The 15,994-nt window shown below is 37.2% G+C and overlaps 1 protein-coding gene across 1 annotated transcript in view; it reads left to right on the top strand.

Annotated features, from left to right (window-relative positions):
* Nucleotides 1–7,831, top strand: part of HSD17B4 (hydroxysteroid 17-beta dehydrogenase 4) — a 79,448-nt gene extending 71,617 nt beyond the window's left edge. The window contains exons 23-24 of the mRNA XM_058168130.1: nucleotides 4,411–4,538; nucleotides 7,323–7,831. Coding sequence (XP_058024113.1) covers nucleotides 4,411–4,538; nucleotides 7,323–7,412 — 218 coding nt within the window. The 3' untranslated portion in view covers nucleotides 7,413–7,831. The remainder of the gene's footprint in view (nucleotides 1–4,410; nucleotides 4,539–7,322) is intronic.
* The last annotated feature ends 8,163 nt before the right edge of the window (nucleotides 7,832–15,994 follow it).

The following is a 15,994-nucleotide window of genomic DNA, read 5'->3' as shown; positions in this document are numbered from 1 at the left end:
CCATGTGTTGCAGCCTACCTTGGCTTTGCCTTGTCACCATTGCCTGGCCTTCTGCTGTTTTGGACCCTGTGGCGGCTGACAGCTCTGGCTACCTTCAGAGACCCTGCAGTTTGTAGCTGTTGTGGGCTGTGATTGAAACTCTGGCAACTTTGCCTGATGTCCTTGGGCTGCATGTCAGGAAGGGGATGGGGGAGAGAAAACCCTTAAGGAAATGATTTGCAGTTCTGGTTGACATGGCCAATAATTTTATTCTTCCCAAATTCATGACTGCCAAAAAAGCTTTTATTGCTTTGTGCAATTGTCTGTAGCCTCCTCCCTCATATCACGCCAACCTCCTCATTTCATTAGTGTCTCTTAGCGGCTGGAGTATGTGAACTAGAATTAATATTTGCAATGGGAGTGGGAATTCTTCACTGTAAAACTTTTAGCAGCTTATTTTAATAATAAGATTTTATTTGCAAGCTACACAGAAATACATCTGATATATCAGGACAATTCGTTGTCTCCACCTCCCTCCCTCCTCCCCCAAACAAGCTTACCCTGTTTAAATCAGGACCATTTTCCTCCCCGATGAACTAATTTTGTGAGGCTATTTAGCATTTATATTTATGCAGCATCTTTCAAGTGTCCAGAACTTTGTGTTCATGAACACCAATAAACCAGTCCTGTACATATGCGTTGTAAATTCAATTAAGCAGAAACCATATATAGTTGGCCTTTAGTACTATATGATCCCATACTGCTGATGATAAGCAGAGACTATAGTTTAGCAGAGAGCAAGTCACCTAGTGTTTTTGTGGGTAAAGTGAAATGTGATTTCCTGAGTATGTACTGGTGTAGATTTTCATGGCTGGTATCTGTTGGGCAGTGTTGAACTTCCAGGTTTATCTGGACAGTAGTTTTTTCTGATTTTTCACAGGCAAGGGTGGCTGTCATAGTCAGAGGCAAGGTGGTCTCTACACAGACCGTAAGCAACTGAGCAGAAACTCACTAGCCAGGTGATTTGACTTTTGACTGATCTTTAGCCGAGTTAGTTTCCAATTGGTGCAGGTGAAATTAACCAACCAGCATGGACAATGGACAAATCAGGTATAAACACCATTAAAATGACTAATCAAGATCAGGCACAAAGAACCAATCAGAGATAGTCCTCACCAATGTGCACCAAACTGTTGAGAGTGGTCTGTGTAGTCATAATTGCTAGTGAAACTTCATGAAGTCTGTCTGGACCACAGTCACTAAATCCTGAAACTCAATAGTGTTTTGACCATTGCTTATACTCTTGTCCAAAACATTAAATTATAGTTATGCGCTTGTGATAGACAATTTATATTCAGCTAAGTTCTAGTATTTCTACCATTCATCCTCTAACAAAATCAGAAAATAATTGTTTTCTGTTTCATTAACCTTGATCAAGCTCTGTTCTTCAAAATGAGTAACATGACTTAGGCACTTTCAGAACATGTATTATGCAGTTGTTAGGGTAAAATGGAGCAGGTTTTTAAACATATCAATCAGGTCAAAGCAGATTTTTCATGTGCATTGGTAAATGTATATTATGTATATGTATATTGTATATTTAATTTTTTAAAAAAAATAAAATTAGGTTAGATGAAAAAATAAATTGTAGGGAAGAGAATAAAGCAGCTTCCAAATTGTTGCCTTACGATGGCAAGATTGCCACAACATCATAATTAAATCTCCCAGGTCCATACAAGAATAATAATTGACACTGTCTTTGGTTTTGCACTCCATATATGGGATGAGAGAAAAAATAGCTCTGAAAGTCTGCAAGACATGAAAATGAATTGACAGAACACAATTTTGTCATAACATTCTCCATTGCTAACATCATGATTTCTGACAACTTAGGTACCTTGCAGTAGATCATTTTGGCAGTGCATCTTGTGCAGGAAATAGGACTTTGAAAATCAGACACTTTGAGAAATAGTGGTATTTCTTGAAGAAAGAAGATATACTTGGCTGAGATTCAAGATACTCGGGAAACTGATTGTTTTAAAGAAAAAACAACAGCAAAAAATAATCCAGTATTGCATGTATGTTCACTGAAGAAAGTCTGTAATATACAGGAGTCTAGGAAATCAGAATTAAATAATAATTTCTCCTTAAATATTTATAAAAGAATAAATGTATGCTGCTTTCTGTTTTTCTCAATCACAACTGTGAAAAAACACTTATTAAATATGCTATTTGATTAGAGTCTTGGATGGTTATGTTTTTTCAGTAAGAATGCAGTAGAGAAAATCCAGCATATTTCCTTGAGGCTGAATGATAAAAATATTTAATAATTTGTAGAGCCATGTCTCTCTGTTTCAAACGTAAGATTTAATATTGAGTAGTTTATGCCCGCTATCTGAGCAAATGCCTTTTTGTATTTCTTTTTTACAGCACTTGTGAGCACCAATTTGAATAGAATAGCAATAGCAATAGCACTTAGGCATCTATCATTTCATATGGCTTTACAGCCCTCTCTAAGCAGTTTAAAGTGTCAGCATATTGCTCCCAAGAATATGGTTTCTCATTTTACCGACCTCGGCAGAAGGGAAGGCTGAGTCAACCTTGAGCAGTTGAAGATTGAGCTCTTAGCTATAGACAGAGTTATCTTGCAATACTGCATTCTAACCACTGCATCACCACAGCTAGAATTAGAATAAATTTAAATAAAAGCACTTGCTTCTTGAAGGTAGAAAGAACCTATGGTGTGGGTTGGGCTTTGTCCTATGTTCTGCCCTTGCAAGTCGAGTCAGATGACTTTCCATGACTATTGTTCTTGAAGTAGTTGATATCGGCATATTGAACTGGAAGATCTGTTTAGTTGTTTATTTGATTACAATTATTAATCATAATCCAAAACACAATCTTTTTTATGAATTTCATGGGTCCTCTCTTTAAGGCATTTGTCATTTACTTACTTAATTGGAAGCTGTAGTCAGTGCATACTCAGTGAGTAAAAATCACATTTAAGGATTTTAGGCAGACATTGAACCTAAATTCTGAAAAGCCTGTCCCGTTTATTTACTATTTACATTTGGTCACTTTCATTGGTTAGAAAGTTACAGACAAGAAAAATATGTTCATGTCATAATATAATGCATACCCCAATCAGCAAAGAAGCTATTCAAATTTCAAATTAGAAAGTGATCCAAGATTAAGTTGGAATTTGTGATTCATATTGAAAGATGGCAAGATTCTATTTGAATTGATTTAAGTTCCAGATGGATAAAAGATACCAATAGCAGCTCAGCCCATATCTCAGATTGGTTAGGAAACAAAATGCCTTAAACATTCCCAACATCTGTCTTACTTAGTTTAGAACATGCCAGTGCTTTTTCTGAAAGTTTTCTTGAATAAATAGCTGTTAAATTGTATGTACAATATCTGTATTAAGATACATAATTAAAGGTAGTCTCTGGGAAATTGGAGATTTAAACAGCATATCATGATCTGAATGAGACAAAGAGCTCGAGTATCTGGGGAAAAGTCAGTATAGAAAGCTTTCCCTTAACTCCCACCATTCTGTTAGCACATTAATACAGAAATTAGAATGATTAATGACTAGAATGATTGCATGGGATGCACATAATTAGGTATATGTTATTACTTCTGTGCTTTATTAAATTAATTTAAGAAGTTTATGGTTAGAAGTTTGTAACTAAGTGGTAAGAGAGTAGTTTTCATAATTTCTGCAACTATATTATTTCCTATTTAATGTTTAGTTTTAAAAAATCTGTTAAGACTAATTCAATGTATAAACTAAACTTATTTTCTTTAGTTACTAGTATTCTATCATCTACTATAGAACCCATCTTTAACTAAAGTTTTTGGGTAGAAAAATATGTTTCCCAGGAAGCATGCAGTTTGTCCTCTGATTTTCTTCATTAACTTTTTTCCCCCAAGTGCTACTACATATACCGTATTTTTCGGACTATAAGATGCTTTTGACTATAAGATGTTCTGCACCTAGGAAAAAAAATCTGCTTCTGCCTCCCAGAAATTTGCCTCCTTGCAGCATGTATAGTGGCTGATCTATACAGGCCTAGAACAGGCCGAAAATGGGTGATGGCGATCCCTGCAGCCTGGAACAGCTGATAGACTGTATTCTGGGAGGCCGATCCATCTGCCAATCAGCTGCTCGTGCTAAATCAGGTTGTGGTGAACTTGACCAGGCTGTTTGCTGTTTGCTGCAAGGAGGCAAATTGCTGGGAGGCAGAGGCCGAAGGGTGGGGGTGGGCAGGGCTTTGGCAACATTCACTGTATAAGACGCACAGACATTTCCACCCACTTTTGGGGGTTGGGGGAGAGTACATCTTATATACAGAAAAATGCAGTAGTTTTAAATAATTAAGTCCACATTTCTTCTTTCTCTTAATGTTCCTTTTTTCCCACCAGCCATAGATTTAAAGAATGGCTCTGGAGAGATATACAAAGGACCTGCCCGTGGAAAAGCTGATACTATTTTCACCGTCTCAGATGAAGACTTTGTGAACTTAATACTAGGCAAGATCAATCCACAGAAGGTATACATACAAATGTTTGCACCAAACTGTGACTTATTATGTAGAACACCAGTATTAAAATGCATTTACAGTTACCATATTTTTCGGTGTATAAGACGCACCGGAGTATAAGACGCACCTTAATTTTGGGGGAGGAAAATAAGAAAAAAAGAATTTTGCCTCTGCCTATCAGCATCAGGATCAGCCATGTCCAGACTTCCACTTGATTTTGATAATGAGCAGCACAGTTATCTGTTTAAAACAAATCCTATAACTCTACATGCGTTTAATTGGAATGAGTGGGGTGGGGGATAATTTTCATGGGGGCAGAAGAGGGACTTGGCACTCGAGGCTCTGCTCCCGAGATGTCCCCGTCTTCCTACGTATAGCTCTGGGGGGAGGGTCGGAGCACAGCCTGAGGAACAAACCTCTTCAGGATGGTTGGGGGCGGGGGGAATCTGCCCAGCAGCTTCGGTGATGAAGGCGGGCTGGTCTACTAATTTAGTTAGTAGACCAACCCGCCTGAAAGTGCTCCTTCCCGTTGTATATTGCAGAGTCACGCACCCTCGTCCTCCTTCTCAGCAGACTCACCTCTTTCCCAAGGAGCACTTTCATGTGGCAGCGCTGCGATCCCCTCCTCAAATCCAAAATGGTTCACGGTTCCCCGCTGCCCATTGCAGGGGAACTGGCCGCCGCCTGAAACGCGGCTCTGAAATTTGCCTTGGGGAATTGGGCCAATGGGCAGAGGTGGCTGGAAAGGAGGGATGTTTCACGGTTCCCGCTTGGCTCGGCTTGGCTCAGCTCCTGGGCATCGAGGGGGCTTAGGCGGTGGTGGCAGCGGTGGCTCCTCATGTTGGTGGGGACTGAAGTCATCACAACCATTACCTGGCCTGAGCTGCCCGCTGGGCAACCAGAGGGGTGACCGGCCACAAACTGTGGGTCCCACCTTCACCGAAGCCGCCGGGCAGATCCCCCACCCAAAGTGTCCCGAAGAGGTTTGTTCCTCTTCAGGACAGGCTGTGCCCCCGCCCAGATCCCCGACGCCTGGAACTAGTGGAAAATATTCAAAGGGTGGGGGCTGATGAGTGGGCAGAGCTACATTCGGCATATAAGATGCACCCAGATTTTCACCCTCTTTTGGAGGGTAAAAAGGTGTGTCTTATACACCGAAAAATATGCTATGAGACCAACATGCTATTAGTCAAAGTGTACACTGTAATAATGTTAAGTCTGCTTTAAATTATATGATCCAACTTTGGATGTATAGGTAGTCCTTGATGTACGACCACAACTGTGCCCAACATTTCTGTTGAAAAGTGAGATAATTGTTAAGTGAATTTTGCCTCATTTTACGGCATTTCTTGCCACAGCTGTTAAGTGAAACACTGCAGTTTCTAAGTTAGTAAATCAGTTGTTAAATGAATCTGGCTTTCCCATTGACTTTGTTTGTCATAAGGTCGCAAAAGGGATTCCATGGCCCAGGGACACTGCAACTGGCCAGTTGCCAAGTGACTCAATTTTGATCATGTGACCATTGGGATGCTGCAGTGTTCCTAAGTGCGAAAACGGCCATAAGTCACTTTTTTCAGTGATGATGTAACTTTGAATGGTCACTAAATGAATGATTGTAAGTCGAGGACTACCTGTTTTTGCAAAGTGGTAAGAGTAAAAGAGTCCCTGCGGATTTTAGTTGCCTAGTCATTGCCAGCTGTAGAAGGTGGTGCTTATCTTTGTTTGAAGGGCTGTTGAGCCAGCACATGTCCACAGTCATGTGGGCCTGCGTGACATCAACTTTAAAAGTGGGAATAAATGAAAAGAAAGAAAGAAAGAAAGAAAGAAAAGAAAGAAAGAAAGAAAGATAAGTAAGAAAAAAATTACATAATTTTAGGCGAATCATTTTCTTTCGGCCTAAATTACCTCCCAGGATTTTTTATTTTGTAGGGAAATGGAAGGAGGGAGCAATATATTCATGTTATCTTAACTTTCTTTCTTTCTTTCTTTTCCCTGTGCAAAGAGGAATATATATGGAAATCTCTTGTTAACCTCATATAATTTGGTACGCTTAAACTTGCAAGTGTTCCATATATGCAACAAGTCTCATTTCCCCCCCTGAATTCTTCCTTCTTGGGTAGGTGGGGGGTTGTGTTCACATGTGATGTGCATCAATTTTGATATATTTTCAAGCACAGTAGCTCAGATATCAAAGCCATCTTAAAAATAAACTTGGCTAAGAATTGCACATCAGTTGAGATTTCAGCGACTCCAGATTTCAGCCTTTTTTCTTAAACTTGTGGAATTTAGTTTTGGGTTGTGGGTTTAGAGGTATTTGAAGCATTACTGATTTCTTGAATGAAACATTGCAATTATAGGGGTTTCATGACAGTGGTTTGGCTTTCCGGGTAATAAGGCTGTAAAGCGTAATATTTAAAGCCCAGATGAAATTATTCTCAGGTTTTCAAAATGAAAGCAAGTTCCTCATTTCTAGATCTATTGGTACAGTAAAAAACTATATGTGTATAAAGGGTTCTAAGTACAATGAAGAAAAGGAACAACTCTTCCCTCTCTACTACTTTTTTAATACTTCTTATGTCTTCTCCATAATCTTGTCAAGTTATCTAATGAAGGTGACCATGCTGGATATTGAAAATAGTCATTAGGTCATTGGGTTTTATTTCTTTGGTTGCAGTTGAAGTATGTGGATAATTGTGGTTATTGTGCAAATTTGGTCTTAGTCGGTTTTAACTGTTTCTAAGGTGCCATTTTCAAGCACATTTAATAGTTTTTCTTTCCTCTTCCTACTCATAGGCATTCATCACTGGTAAGCTAAAAGTTAAAGGAAACGTCATGCTGAGCCAGAAACTGGGGACCATATTCCAACAATATGCAAAGCTGTGAATTCCCTGCTGAAATGATTTACCTTCTGAAGCAAAAAAGAAACAATTTCAGCTAGAAGGAGAAAGAAGCAGCTCTTTCATTTTTAGAACAACCTGAAATGTTATGCTAATTCTGTATTAGATAATTTCCAAAACACTTTATTGCTAAGATGAAAGTAGTCTTGATTCTTGCAGATTCAGACAGTCAATTATTACTGTTTCTTCTCTTATTCTATATTGCGAGGCTTTGTACCAGACTTCCTCTGGCTGGTATCCTTAATATTGCAGATGATGGGGTTTTATTATACAATTCACTGTGAGAGCATCTAATGGGGGGATACTTGATTTATGCCTCTTCCTTATTCTTCTTTAATTAAAAATGCAATTAATATATTTCTTATGAAATCTAAATGTAAGTAAATAAACTTTGTTTGATACTAACCACCTGATTTTTTTTCTTCTTCCTATCCGTGGCGTAAAACAGATTTCTTAGTTAATTAGTTCCTTAGCCTATACAACTCATCATTTCCTAAAAAGCAAATTAACTGCGGATTGATTACTAGTTATATTAAGGGGATAGGAGGGCTGTATTTTATTGTATTTTACTTTGATACACTTGGTGAGTCTGCAACCTGCACGAAGGACTAAATTGAAATTAGTTGTTATTTAGAAAAAAATTATATAAACTGAAGAATTTTGGAGATTGGTGCATTAATCTATAGTCTATGATAGATCCTAGGAGCTACCAACTAACTTAATTGATTAGATACTATCCAGAAGAGGTAATTATGTAACTGGTTCTGCTCACAGATTTCTAACTTAAAATATTGAATCTTATAGAAGAAATGAAGAAATGCTGAGATTATTAATTTTTTTCTGGTCATGCTACATGTTATAGTTTGCCATGCCCTGTTTTGTTCCTCCTCATTTCTTAATCTGAGTTTCTAATATTTCTGTCAAAAAGACATAGATTTAGTTCAAATATAGTGCTAAACGGAAATGTGATTTATTTAGAATATTAGGTAATTTCTGGTAAATATTTTGTTCATTAAATCAAAGTTAATTAAATAATGGATTAGCAAAATGTGTGAACCCTGCCAGTAGAGAAGCTGCCATCATTTGTTAGCTTAATAGCTTGGGAACACAAGTCATAATAAATAATTTCAGCAGCAAAAATCACAGTAAATTTTTGAAACATGCAATAGTTTTGGAGATTAATTTCTGCCATTGGATTGATGCTGAAGTTACTGATGTCATATCATTTCTTTCTGGCTTCTGTTGTAGCATCAAGCATTTCATTCTGCTATTCCCATTCAGTGTTATAATCATTAAAATTGGTCTTGACAAATAAAACAAAATATGCAGATGCGCTCAGATCACATTTATTTGAAGTGGTATAGCACATACTCTTTCTTAGGCATCTGTATCTAAAGGCACATACTTGGAACTTTAATCCAAAGTAGTTTGCAGCAACAATTAAGATTGCTGTAGCTGGGGAAAGCAGTAGACAATAAGTACAGTGAATGGTATACTTTAAAAAAATGTATGTGTAGCACATAAGACTACACACAGGATTGCACACAGGATTTTGGAAGGTAAAAATGACAAGTTGCTTTCATTTCAGAAGAACGAAGGATAAGATGCAAATACGTAATAAAGTAGAAGGGCAACTAGGTTTACTGTTAGGATTAGTGGAGTAGAAACCAAGTAGGATGTTCTGCATGGACAAAGTTAAAGAAAAAGACTTACCGTATATACTCGAGTATAAGCCGAGTTTTTCAGCACATTTTTTGTGCTGAAAAACGTCCTAAACTTATACTCGGATCGGCTTATACTGGTCTATCTGACTTATACTCGAGTTTGTTTTTAAGCCCCTCGGCTTATACTCGAGTATATACGGCTTATACTCGAGTTTTTTTTTTTTCTTTTTTTCACATTTTACCGGACTGAAGCCCTGCGGTGCAGTGAGAGGCGGGCGGGGAGCCGCCAGCCTTCTCAGCTGAGGGAGGGAGGGTTTCCCCAACCGGTAGGTGCCTCATTTCCCACCCTCGGCTTATACTCGAGTCCCCAGTTTACCCCAGTTTTTGGGGTAAAATTGGGGACCTCGGCTTATACTCGGATCGGCTTATATTCGAGTATATACGGTAGCTGTTTGTTGGTATCTAGAGGTTTATTTTTGAATCAGAATTTTGAATTTGCTTGATTTTGTCTGACCTATATACTAAGCCCTCGTTCTCAAACCACACCCTCCTAAAAAGACAAGCAGCAGGCAATAGCTGGAGGAAGGTGGTAAAATGAATCTTGATTCGGTATGATGCATAAGAAAAACAAGATAGGTGCTAGTCTTCAAACTGCAAAGCAATTCATAAATTCTAAGAAAAGCTTCAACATATCAAAAGAAGAGCTTCAACATATCAAATCTGAGGGAGAAAAGGACTTAAAATCGTTTTTAAAAACTAGATATTGGATAAAGGATTTTTCTGCCAGGATCAGAAAAAAATAGTATGGTTGTAAATGAGGAGTGCAGAGTGCAATAAGAAATCTGTGTTCAAATTTTGGTACTTTATTATGTTAATAATTTAGCCTTGTTATTGGGACAGATAAAAGATAATTAACTTTACTTGATATGATGACAAATCAATGAACTCTGTTCTATTCCAGGGTTTATATCTTTGGTTTTTTATTAATTGTTTAGCAGAAAAATCATTTTGTCTTTGTTTAAATTACTCTGTTGTGATAAATTATGGATCTAAAGCAAATGAAAGTTTCTGAATAAAATGAACAATTATGAGCTTTAGCTTCTGCTGAATTTATTCCTGGTCCAAAGTAATTGAGGAAAAGAGTTATATAGAGTTGCTTTAAAAAGTTGCGTAAAAGTACCCATCATTTGCAGTCTTAGATTTGAATTTAACAATCAGAAAATAATTAAAATTCTTAGTGATTGATTCACAGGAAACTAGAAATAATCCAACTGGAAATATTACTAAAGTCCTAGAGATTTTAAAACTGTTACAATCAAAATTGTCAAGATTAAGTGACTTCATTACAGAGTCCGCCTTGCAATATGATTTATGATTCTTAAGCGTTCCTCACAATATTGAACTAAAAGAAGTCTCTAACAATCTTTGTGGAAGAAGTGTATGTACTTGACTTGGTGGCTCAGTGGCTAAGACACTGAGCTTATCTATCAGAAAGGTCGGTAGTTCGGTGGTTTGAATCCCTAGTACAGGTCTCCTGCGTGAGCAAGAGGTTGGACTAGATGACCTCCAAGGTCCCTTCCAACTCTGTTACTGTTACTTACATTTACTGAAGTTGTATCACAAGCATGAATTGAAACTTTATTCCAGAGGCATCCATTTTTTTCCTTTCCACTGAATACACAGTTTCAAAAACCTATAATACAGCCTACTATTCGGCATCGATTTCAGCAAGCGCTGTCTTTATCTATATACTACTAAAACTCTCCTCAGGACCTTTAACTGCAAACTGATACATTGTGGGGCAACAATTTGAACCAAGGTACCATATTTTTCAGAATATAAGATGCACCTTTTTCCCCAAAAAAGAGGGTGAAAATCTGGGTGCGTCTTATACTCTGAATGTATCCCTGCCCAGCTTCTCAAACGGAGGTTTCAGAGGCTGAAAAAAGCATCAGCATCAAAACTTCAGAAAAGAAGCCCCCAAATAGAGCTTCAGAGAAGAAGCCCCCCAAAAGAGCTTCAGAGGCTTTTTTTCTGAAGCTGTTTCAGAGGAATTAAAAAAAAAGTTTTTTCTGAAACAGAGTTTCAGAGGCAGAAAAAAAACAAAAAAACAAGGCACAGACCTCACAACCAAGGAACCTGTTGCTAAAATTCACCTCTGAACAGCTGACGGGGGGTATTCCAGGAGGCCGATCCACCTGCCAATATTTTTTTTTATTTCCCTCCGCAAAAATGAAGGTGCGTCTTATACTCCAAAAAATACTGTACTTCAAATGAGCTAAAGTACAGAAAGTGTCCAAAATCCACCTCCCCCCAGTGCATCCCAGTGCATAAGGGGGAAAGAGAGGAGAGCTGAGAATGAAACAATCAGCAAGTTTCTGATCACACGTAAATTGATACTCAGAGTACAGCTAAAGAATTCCCAAGGTCTTGCTTCTTTACCTTGTCTGAATAAAGCTCCAGCTTTGTTTAATGTGATTTATTAATGCTGAATTCTGGGAAAGACTGCTGATTATGGAAAATTTTCCTTTTAAATAATTATCCTAACATGTAGATTGTCCTGGCAAATGATACTGTTTTTTTTACTGACCCTCCCAAACAATTTGGCTTTACAATAGAGGAACAAATTTCTAATGTATTAGGGTACACAATAATTGATATTTTAAAGATTCATTCAGAAAAACTAAAATTGCCAGTAGTAGTCTCACTGGACAGGAAAAGAAAATATTGAATATGGAAAATATCTTTATTTTGACCTTTATTTCTCTGTGAGACCCCAAGGGCTCAACTTCAGTAACCACAATAGGCATAATTAGAAAGCAGTGCCATAACCTTCTATATCTTGGCAGGGATTTGGTTCCTTTTCTTAGTCAAAATTGAATTGGATTTCCATCATTACAGACTGCAAGACATTTATGGAAGCTGTTGAGATAGAAGTATAATTTTATACTTTTTGTTAATACGATTTTAGAAAGAGTAATATAAAGTCATGAATAAGATTTTGAACTGTATACCAACATTTTGGAATATATCAAAATATGAAGGACTGGATTTATTTAGCATGGGATATTTTTAAAAAAGTTTTATGATGGGATTACTGGGTCCTGGATTTAAAACTTTGATTGATGATATGTGACCACATTCTGCTTAGGAACTTGTTCTTTACTGATGTAGAAAATTTGATCAATATTATTCCCTATGTTCATAGTTTATAGCTATGTTTAAAAATAACTCGTCTTTTATATGTTTTATAATCTGTTTTTGCATCTTTCCCCCTTTCTTTCTGCTTAGGAAAGGGATACAAATACAATACTTAATGGTAGTGGAAATGCCATAGGCATGGCATTTCCCCTTTTCAGATCTCTAGTCAGCCAATTTAAATGTATATGTCTTCTATGACAATGCAAATTCTTTAACAAAGCTGGTTCCAAGCCACATGCATGCAGGGTCAGTTAGGAGCAGCCTCCTGAGTCAGCATAGATGCTTGGAAAAATATGTAATTATTTCAGTCATTTGAAAAGAAGTTCTTCTTAATACAGGCTCCTGTATATTCTAAAGAACCTTTTTCAAAATGTTTCCACAGCTCTGGTACCTTGATGCTTTAGACACAGGGAATAGTCATTTACAAAGGGCTTCGGATTATTTGCTTATATTGGGAAACCATACAATAATCTTGCAGGTTAACAATAATGCCCTGGGATTTTTGAATTTTTTATTGAGAAACATAAGACCCCCCCCCACCCTCACTACCAAATCTTAAGGATGCAACGATATCAGGGGTGAAATGCTCCCGGTTCAGACCGGATCGCCCGATCTGGTAGCAATGGTGGCGGGTGGTTCGGAGAACCAGTAGCAAAAGTCGTTGCTCTCTCTTAAACCCCCCCGCATGCCAAGCTGAGCCCCACGATCATCAGAGGTTTTTTTTACTTTTAAAAACAATTTTTCTTTGGCCGAAAAAATCCTTTTAAAAGTAAAAATTAAAAAGCCTCTGATGATCGTGCGGCTCAGCTGGGATTGTCAGAACCCTTTCAATTCATTTTTCTACAAGCTCTTCGGCTGAAAAGGCTGTAAAAAACTGCTTTGAAAGGGTTCTGGCGACCAGGCAACTCACCTGGGATTGTCAGAATCCCTTCAAAGCATTTTTTCTACAAGCTCTTTGGCCGAAGAGCTTGTAGAAAAATGCTTTTAAAAGTAAAAAAAAAAAGTTGGCGACACCCACCCAGTCACATTAACCCCCACACCAAGCCATGCCCACAGAACTTGTAGTAACAAATTTTACATTTCACCCCTGAACAATATAGAACTGTAAGGCAAAAGTACATTGGTAGTAAAGTATTAAGACTTCCCCCTCCCTCAAATATCCAATTTTCTTTACTTCTTGAAGCAAAAGGAACTTTAACCTAACTAAAAATAAGGAGCTTATATGACTGCCAGTGACTTTTACAGAAGTCTTTATGTTATGGTGTGCAGGTTGATGACTCAACAGTCACAGGAGGATTAACAATTCTTAAAACTGGCCTTTTTACTGACCACTTACAGTAGCAATTCCAAAGGTAGCTGTCAAATACATTATATTTTTAATAGATGAATGAAATGAATGCTAAGAGTACAGAAAAAAATTATGGAGTCATTTTTGAACTGTATCTTTTGTTTGATGGAAGCTCTCTAAATCTCTTGTATGGAGGTTTGTAGATTTTTTTTTCTGCTGAAAAACCGTAATAATTAAATTTATTTTCCCCAGTGTAGATCCAGCTGGAAAAATATGCAGTGTAGAGCCAAAGATCAGAAGTTTCAGTTTTAAGGTCCTTAAAACACACTTTGCATAGTTCTACATGAATTACAATAGAATAGCAATAGCACTTAGACTTATATACCGCTTTATAGTGCTTTATAGCCTAAACTATAAACTAAGCGGTTTGACAGAGTCAGCATATTGCCCTCAATAATCTGGTTCCTCATTTTATTGACCTCTGAAGGATGGAAGGCTGAGTCAACCTTTATTTTATTTTATTTTTATTTTATTTTGTCACAACAGTATACACAAACAATTGTCATAGATAAAACAACATGTATTAAAGAAAATATATAAGTAAAAATATGCATCAATAATATTAATTTGATATAATGAAGGGAACAATAGGACAGGAACGGTAGGCACTATTGTGCTCTTATGCACGCCCCTTATAGTCCTTTTAGGAATGGGGTGAAGTCAATAATAGACAGTTTTTGGTTGAAGATTTTAGGATTTTGAGTAGAGACTATGGAGTCAGGTAGTGAGTTCCAAGCATTAACAACTCTGTTACAGAAGTCATATTTTCTGCAATCAAGTTTGAAGAGGTTGACATTTAGCTTGAATCTATTTTTTGCTCTTGTAATATTGCGATTGAAGCTGAAGTAGTCTTTTATAGGAAGGATATTGCTATAGATGATTTTGTGTGTTAAACACAGGTCATGTCGGAGTCGAAGGAGTTGTACGTTTTCTAATCCCAGGATTTCAAGTCTGTTGGTATAAGGTATTTTGTTGTTTTCGGAGGAGTGAAGAACCTTAACCTTAAGCCTGGTGAGATTCGATCTGCCTAAATGCTGGCAGCCAGTGATCAGAAGAAACAGCCTGCAGTACTGCACTCTAACCACTGCACCACAGCAAGAAAGCTATAAATTCTTTTTGTTTTTTGCCTTGTTTCTATGAATTTTGGGTTATGGTAAAGCACACCAATTTCCCTTGCAGGAAATGGTTGCATTCACAATGCACAGATAGAAAGGTAGACATAGACATAGTTTGGATGGCTAAGGGTAATTAAATTTGATTAGGCCCATTTGTAACAAAAACAGACATGTTTTCCTCATAAAAAGACGAGGATAGTAATAAAATTACAGTCACGGAGAATATGTAATTCTGTTTTTCAGATAGCAGATAATTAATTATAGGTAGCAGAAGGAATGTATGGAGAAAAACTAAAGTTAGGTGTATAACTTTTAAAAGAAGTATTAGTGAGAATGGTGGTTATGTGAAAGAAAAAGATAAGTTTGATTTAGACAACAATACAGAGACAGGAAAACTGGAGTGTATACCTTTAGTACTACAGCTAAGAGCTATAATATGCTGTCCTCTATTATGGAAAGAGAGCTAGTAGGTAAATACTTGAACTGCATAGATCAGATCTGAAGAGCAAGGCAGAGAGGATGAAACCCCCGAGAATATTAGTTTAATCAAAGTATATCTTCTATCTTTTCTATGGGAAGAAAGAAAGCACTTCAGCTCAACCAGCCCATTGTGCTATATACTTCTCACGTAATGATACTTGATATCGAAGTACTTTCTGTGTGAAGCAATTTTCTCTGCTTTGGAAATCGGAATTCAACTTTATTGTCCCTGTGCATAATTGTGAGCTTTGGCTCGTTCTTCTTAAAATGCAATATCGGTTTGTATAGCCAAGTTACTTCTTGACAAACTTGTGCTACAGATATGTATTGTCCTGTAGATGAAAGGGCAACTTTTGACTGGATTTTTTTATGACTCTCTTTTAATCCTTATACCACATAATATATAATCAAGATAAATTAAAACATATGTCCTTTTTTTATTCTAACATCTGGTATATGAACAGGAGCGGCTTTGCCTTGTGGGAATGTTGCATAAAGCAACAGTTGATTTAGTTTTTCATTCCAAGCACTTCCTGCTTATTTGAGCCCATGAATACTATTTTGTAACTTGTTCAGGATTTTTTTTCCCCAGGATCTGTGAATCATGGTGGCTGTTGCTTTTATATACACTCCTCAGTGAAGAAAAGTCTTTATATATTGTATATCTGTGTGATAAACATCAGACTGCAAAGTGACAATGCTCTAGTGGAAGTGTGTAAAAAATTGACGGCGAATATATGTGTCCCAGGATAGTGTTGCA

The sequence above is a fragment of the Ahaetulla prasina genome, chromosome 2 (genome assembly GCF_028640845.1).
Source record: "Ahaetulla prasina isolate Xishuangbanna chromosome 2, ASM2864084v1, whole genome shotgun sequence".
Taxonomy (NCBI): Eukaryota; Metazoa; Chordata; class Lepidosauria; order Squamata; family Colubridae; genus Ahaetulla; species Ahaetulla prasina.
The sequence above is the reverse complement of the archived record's forward strand: the minus strand, read 5'-3'. Positions and strand labels throughout refer to the sequence as shown.